Source organism: Ranitomeya imitator, chromosome 6 (genome assembly GCF_032444005.1).
Source record: "Ranitomeya imitator isolate aRanImi1 chromosome 6, aRanImi1.pri, whole genome shotgun sequence".
Classification (NCBI taxonomy): domain Eukaryota; kingdom Metazoa; phylum Chordata; class Amphibia; order Anura; family Dendrobatidae; genus Ranitomeya; species Ranitomeya imitator.
The window spans coordinates 10,129,940-10,137,825 of NC_091287.1; the positions used below are offsets into that span (position 1 = coordinate 10,129,940).

Below are 7,886 nucleotides of genomic sequence, written 5' to 3' on the forward strand. Positions count from 1 at the left end.
CTTGTAAAAAATCAAGGTCTACATCTACATTCCCTGTCACACATTACTGTGTTGTGGGGTGCGCTACCCTTTCACTTCACTTCCGTTTGTGACATATGAGCATTGTGCAGCCAGTGTCTGATCAATGCAGCCCATAGTACGATAGGTATAAATCTGATGGTAGGTTCCCTTTATTAACAATTTGCTACCCATCTTGCAATTTACACAGAATTTCTTAAATTAATTGTGTAATGTTTATATATGCATATATATATATATATACATATATAATCTTTAAGGTTACATTATTCTCAAAAACTAACACCAACTTATTTCTTGGCAGATGAGTGCACGAGGAGCTTTGAAGGACATCTGATATCGTCGTTTTGTAAAGCAGATGATTGTAGTATCACACAAGATACATATGAACACCATTCTGGCATCTCAGATACACCTTCAGCATCTGGCAGCAAAGATCTGATATCTGGTCTCTGTAAAGAAATATCTCCAAATTCATCACAGACTATAAAGCGAAATAAAAGTCACAGAAGAAATGTGGAAGATCAGGGAGCTCCTACAATTCACAAGCCATTTCCATGTTCAGAGCGTGGGAAATGTTTTACACATAAATCACTTCTCATTACACATGAGATAATTCACACAGGAGATAAGCCATATTCATGTTCAGAATGTGGGAAGTTCTTTACAACTAAATCATATCTTTCTATACATGAGAGAATTCACACAGGAGAGAAGCCATATTCATGTTCAGAATGTGGGAAATGTTTTACAAATAAATCATCTCTCGTTACACATGAGAGAATTCACACAGGAGAGAAGCCATATTCATGTTCAGAATGTGGGAAATGTTTTATTCAGAAACAAGATCTTCTGATACATGAGAGAATTCACACAGGAGAGAAGCCATATTCATGTTTAGAATGTGGAAAATGTTTTACTCAGAAACCAAATCTTGTCATGCATGAGAGAATTCACACAGGAGAGAAGCCATTTTCATGTTCAGAATGTGGAAAATGTTTTACTCAGAAACAAGATCTTCTGATACATGAGAGAATTCACACAGGAGAGAAGCCATATTCATGTTCAGAATGTGGGAAATGTTTTATTCAGAAACAAGATCTTCTGATACATGAGAGAATTCACACAGGAGAGAAGCCATATTCATGTTTAGAATGTGGAAAATGTTTTACTCAGAAACCAAATCTTGTCATGCATGAGAGAATTCACACAGGAGAGAAGCCATTTTCATGTTCAGAATGTGGAAAATGTTTTACTCAGAAACAAGATCTTCTGATACATGAGAGAATTCACACAGGAGAGAAGCCATATTCATGTTCAGAATGTGGGAAATGTTTTGCTCATAAATCACTTCTTTTTATACATAAGAGAATTCACACAGGAGAGAAGCCATTTTCATGTTCAGAATGTGGAAAATGTTTTACTCAGAAACCAAATCTTCTGAAGCATGAGAGAATTCACACAGGAGAAAAGCCATATTCATGTTCACAGTGTGGGAAATGTTTTCCATATAAATCACAACTTAATTGTCATGAGAAAATGCATACAGGAGAGAAGCCATATTCATGTTCAGAATGTGGGAAATGTTTTACAAATAAGTCATCTCTCGTTACACATGAGAGAATTCACACAGGAGAGAAGCCATATTCATGTTCAGAATGTGGGAAATGTTTTGCTCATAAATCACCTCTTTTTACACATAAGAGAATTCACACAGGAGAGAAGCCATTTTCATGTTCAGAATGTGGAAAATGTTTTACTCAGAAACCAAATCTTCTGAAGCATGAGAGAATTCACACAGGAGAAAAGCCATATTCATGTTCACAGTGTGGGAAATGTTTTCAATATAAATCACAACTTAATTGTCATGAGAAAATGCATACAGGAGAGAAGCCATATTCATGTTCAGAATGTGGAAAATGTTTTACAAATAAATCATCTCTCGTTACACATGAGAGAATTCACACAGGAGAGAAGCCATATTCATGTTCAGAATGTGGGAAATGTTTTACAAATAAATCATCTCTCGTTACACATGAGAGAATTCACACAGGAGAGAAGCCATATTCATGTTCAGAATGTGGGAAATGTTTTGCTCATAAATCACTCCTTGTTACACATGAGAGAATTCACACAGGAGAGAAGCCATATTCATGTTCAGAATGTGGGAAATGTTTTACATATAAATCATCTCTCGTTACACATGAGAGAATTCACACAGGAGAGAAACCATATTCATGTTCAGAATGTGGGAAATGTTTTGCTCATAAATCACTTCTTGTTGCACATAAGATAATTCACACAGGAGAGAAGCCATTTTCTTGTTCAGAATGTGGGAAATGTTTTGCTCATAAATCACTTCTTGTTGCACATGAGAGAATTCACACAGGAGAGAAGCCATTTGCATGTTCAGAGTGAGGGTAATGTTTTACTCAAAAAACACATCTTCTGAAACATGAAAAAATACACACAAGTGAGAAGTCATATTCATGATTCGAATGTTAGAATGTGCAAAATGTTTTACTTGCAAATTAAATCTGGCTAGACACGAGAAAGAGGAAAGAGACCATTTTCATGTTCAGAATGTGGAGAAAGCTTTACAGAATAATCTTATCTTGTGAGATATTAGAGAATTCACACAGGAGAGAAGCCATTTTCATTATCCAAATGTGGGGTATGTTTTGCTCAGAAATCATCTCTTTTTACTCATGAGAGAATTCACACAGTAGAGAAGCCATTTTCATAGTTTGATTGTAAATGCAATGCTCAATTGTGAGAACTGCTGAGCTAATACATGAGTGCGTGTACAGCGGTGTACAAACTCAATAGACAGACTACAAGTCTCTACTAGGGTTGAGCGAAACGGATCGGACAAATTCAAAAATCGCCGACTTTCGGCAAAGTGTGGGATTGGCCATGCAGTCGGCGATCAGCGCGCCAAAGTCACGTTTCGTATGACGCGTTCATCGCCATTTTTCAGCCAATGAAGGAGGACGCAGAGTGTGGGCAGCGTGATTACATAGGTCTCGGTCCCCACCATCTTAGAGAAGGGCATGACAGTGATTGGCTTGCTTTCTGCGGCGTCACAGGGGCTATAAAGGAGCGTGCACGCCGACCGCCATCTTCTGCCGATGTTAGCATAGGGAGAGATTGCTGCAGCTTCATCAGAAGGGAATAGATAGGGAGGGAAGATTAACCCCGAAACTGTGTGCTGTAACGATTTCCACTTTGCAACACCACCTTTTTTTGGAAAGGACAGTGGTGGCTAGATTTTTGTGCATCAGCTCTGTAGCTTATTAGGCTGCCTTATAAGGCTCCCTGATAGCAGCATTGTTGTTTGCACGCTGCTGTGCAAACTAACTGCTTTTTTAACCCTCCATCAGGAACAATGGATCTGACAGGCGCAGCTCTTCTACTTTCATTTCTCCCTTCTCACCAGATTTTCAGGAAACCCCCTCCCTCTAGATAGTCTCCTGGCCCTAGCTGCTGTGTGAATCCTGATACCACAGTTGGTCTGCAGAGCTTCAGGAAGGAAGATATAGCTGTGCTGGCTTCTCAGGCTCATTGGTCCCGAACACATCACACTTTATAAGGTTGGTATATAATTAATGTTTTTAGTCATTACTATTGTTTCTTTAGCTTGTTTTATGAATGGATAGAGGAAGGTTTGTGGATATATTTCATATAAATAAGGCAGATTTTCTTATAAATGAAAGTGTGCTTCTCATGCACATTGTTCCCTAATGCATATTCTCTTTCTTGCTTCAATTACTTTTATGTTGAGTAAATGAGTTTGTTTTGCACCTGATAATGTGTAGTTTCTTTTATTACATTCATATGAAGGTCTCTCTGATCACTTTTAGATCACTGAAAATGAGAAAATTAGATATTGTATGCATTTTTCTAGCCTGCGCCTGACAGGCACATTGTTCCATTACGAGTTAGTGCGAATATTGTTCCTGACGGAGGGTTAAAAGCAAAAATCCTGTTGCTCCTTTCTGCACAGTTATCTTGTTTATTTGTCCACACTTTTGTGTGCAGCAGTCCTTTTTATTGCTATCATACTTGTCCTGAGATCATTGTAGGGAGATTGAAATTGTACTACAGTCCTTGTATTTTTTCATATATCTTTCTGCCACTTCGATTGTGTTGTTTTATACACTGTGCCTGAGTTTTGGTTCAGTCTCCAAAAAAAAAGGTGAGATTGAAATTCTCACAAAGTGGATATACCTCAGTCCTGTTAGTTTGTCGTATATCAGCCAGCCACTTTCTGCCACTTCCATTGTGTTGTTTTATGCACAGGACCTGAGTTTTGGTTCAGTCTCAAAAAAAAAAAAGTGAGATTCAAATTCTCAACAAGTTTATATACACCTTCTATCTTGTTTTACAGTACCATATAACGGTTGTTATTTTGGTTTGATTTTCCAAAAAATGAGGAAGTCTTGTGGAAGAGGCCGTGGGCGGTGGTTGCCAGCTGGTACTGATGGTGGTGCATCTGGTGGTAGTGGCAAAAGCACAATAGCACCTAAGGCTGGAGGTGTTGAGCTAGCGTCATCGTCTGGCTACCCAAAATGTTGATGATCTAACCTTCATTAACCCCTTCCCGACCCATGACGCCACGTAGGCGTCATGAAAGTCGGTGCCATTCCGACCCATGACGCCTATGCGGCGTCATGGAAAGATCGCGTCCCTGCAGATCGGGTGAAAGGGTTAACTCCCATTTCACCCGATCTGCAGGGACAGGGGGAGTGGTAGTTTAGCCCAGGGGGGGTGGCTACGATCGCTCTGATTGGCTGTTGAAAGTGAAACTGCCAATCAGAGCGATTTGTAATATTTCACCCATTATAACGGGTGAAATATTACAATCCAGCCATGGCCGATGCTGAAATATCATCGGCCATGGCTGGAAATACTAGTGTGCCCCCACCCCACCCCACCGATCGCCCCCCCAGCCCTCCGATCTGGCCGGTACACTGCTCCGGCTCCCCTCCGTCCAGTGCTCCGCTCCCCCCCGTGCTCTTGTCTGCTCCCCCCGTGCTCCAATCACCCCCCCGTGCTCCAATCACCCCCCCTGCACTCCGATCCACCCCCCGGTGCTCCGTTCCACCCCCCTGTGCTCCATTCCAGCCCCCCGTGCTCCGTTCCACGCCCCCCGTGCTCCGTTCCACCCCTCCCGCGCTCCGATTCCCCCCCCGTGCTCCGATCCCCCCCCCGTGGTCCCCCCCCCCACCCCATCATACTTACCGATCCAGCTGGGGTCCCGTCCGTCTTCTCCCTGGGCGCCGCCATCTTCCAAAATGGCGGGCGCATACGCAGTGCGCCCGCCGAATCTGCCAGCCGGCAGATTCGTTCCAAAGTGCATTTTGATCACTGAGATAGATTATATCTCAGTGATCAAAATAAAAAAAATAATAAATGACCCCCCCCCCCCTTTGTCACCCCCATAGGTAGGGACAATAAAAAAATAAAGAAATTTTTTTTTTTCCACTAATGTTGGAATAGGGTTAGGGTTAGGGTTAGGGTTAGGGCTAGGGGTAGGGGTAGGGTTAGGGGTAGGGTTAGGGTTAGGGTTAGGGCTAGGGTTAGGGTTAGGGCTAGGGTTAGGGTTTCGGTATGTGCACACGTATTCTGGTCCTCTGCGGATTTTTCCGCTGCGGATTTGATAAATCCGCAGTGCTAAACCGCTGCGGATTTATGGCGGATTTACCGCGGTTTTTCTGCGCATTTCACTGCGGTTTTACAACTGTGATTTTCTATTTGAGCAGTTGTAAAACCGCTGCGGAATCCGCACAAAGAAGTGACATGCTGCGGAATGTAAACTGCTGCGTTTCCGTGCAGTTTTTCCGCAGCATGGGCACAGCGATTTTTGTTTCCCGTAGGTTTACATTGAACTGTAAACTCATGGGAAACTGCTGCGGATCCGCAGCGTTTTCCGCAGCGTGTGCACATACCTTTAGAATTAGGCTATGTGCACACGGTGCGGATTTGGCTGCGGATCCGCAGCAGTGTTCAATCAGGTTTACAGTACCATGTAAACATATGAAAAACCAAATCCGCTGTGCCCATGGTGCGGAAAATACCGCGCGGAAACGCTGCGTTGTATTTTCCGCAGCATGTCAATTCTTTGTGCGGATTCCGCAGCGTTTTACACCTGTTCCTCAATAGGAATCCGCAGGTGAAATCCGCACAAAAAACACTGGAAATCCGCGGAAAATCCGCAGGTAAAACGCAGTGCCTTTTACCCGCGGATTTTTCAAAAATGGTGCGAAAATATCTCACACGAATCCGCAACGTGGGCACATAGCCTTAGGGTTAGGGTTGGAATTAGGGTTGTGGTTATGGTTAGGGGTGTGTTGGGGTTAGGGTTGTGGTTAGGGGTGTGTTGCGGTTAGTGTTGTGTTTAGGGTTATGGCTACAGTTGGGATTAGGGTTAGGGGTGTGTTGGGGTTAGTGTTGGAGGTAGAATTGAGGGGTTACCACTGTTTAGGCACATCAGGGGTCTCCAAACGCAACATGGCGCCACCATTGATTCCAGCCAATCTCGTATTCAAAAAGTCAAATGGTGCTCCCTCACTTCCGAGCCCTGACGTGTGCCCAAACAGTGGTTTACCCCCACATATGGGGTACCAGCATACTCAGGACAAACTGCGCAACAATTACTGGGGTCCAATTTCTCCTGTTACCCTTGTGAATCAAAAAAATGCTTGCTAAAACATAATTTTTGAGGAAAGAAAAATGATTTTTTATTTTCACGGCTCTGCGTTGTAAACGTCTGTGAAGCACTTGGGGGTTCAAAGTGCTCACCACATATCTAGATAAGTTCCTTGGGGGGTCTAATTTCTAAAATGGGGTCACTTGTGGGGGTTTCTACTGTTTAGGCACACCAGGGGCTCTGCAAACGCAACGTGACACCCGCAGACCATTCCATCAAAGTCTGCATTTCAAAAGTCACTACTTCCCTTCTGAGCCCTGACGTGTGCCCAAACAGTGGTTTACCCCCACTCATGGGGTATCAGCGTACTCAGGAGAAACTGGACAACAACTTTTGGGGTCCAATTTCTCCTGTAACCCTTGGGAAAATAAAAAATTCTGGGCTAAATAATTATTTTTGAGGAAAGAAAACGTATTTATTATTTTCACGGCTCTGCATTATAAACTTCTATGAAGCACTTGGGGGTTCAAAGTGCTCACCACACATCTAGATAAGTTCCTTTCGGGGTCTAGTTTCCAAAATGGGGTCACTTGTGGGGGGTTTCTACTGTTTAGGCACATCAAGGGCTCTGCAAACGCAACGTGACGCCCGCAGAGCATTCCATCAAAGTCTGCATTTCAAAACGTCACTACTTCAATTCCAAGCCCCGGCATGTGCCCAAACAGTAGTTTACCCCCACATATGGGGTATCACCGTACTCAGGAGAAACTGGACAACAAATATTGGGGTCAAATTTCTCCTGTTACCCTTGGGAAAATTAAAAAATTCTGGGCTAAATAATTATTTTTGAGGAAAGAAAACGTATTTATTATTTTCACGGCTCTGCATTATAAACTTCTATGAAGCGCTTGGGGGTTCAAAGTGCTCACCACACATCTAGATAAGTTCCTTTCGGGGTCTAGTTTCCAAAATGCGGTCACTTGTGGGGGGTTTCTACTGTTAAGCCACATCAGGGGCTCTGCAAACGCAACGTGACGCCCACAGAGCATTCCATCAAAGTCTGCATTTCAAAACGTCACTACTTCACTTCCGAGCCTCGGCATGTGCCCAAACAGTGGTTTACCCCCACATATGGGGTATCAGCGTACTCAGGAGAAACTGGACAACAACTTTTGGGGTCAAATTTCTCCTGTTACCCTTGGGAAAATAAAAAATT

At 43.1% G+C, this 7,886-nt stretch overlaps 1 protein-coding gene across 1 annotated transcript; it reads left to right on the forward strand.

Moving 5' to 3' along the window:
- Window positions 1–276: 276 nt before the first annotated feature.
- LOC138642448 (zinc finger protein 585A-like) lies at window positions 277–2,980 on the forward strand (the record flags this gene model as incomplete). Its single annotated transcript, XM_069730601.1, has 1 exon — window positions 277–2,980. A coding segment is annotated over one exon (2,160 nt), but the record flags the coding sequence as incomplete, so codon positions are not given.
- Window positions 2,981–7,886: the final 4,906 nt, after the last annotated feature.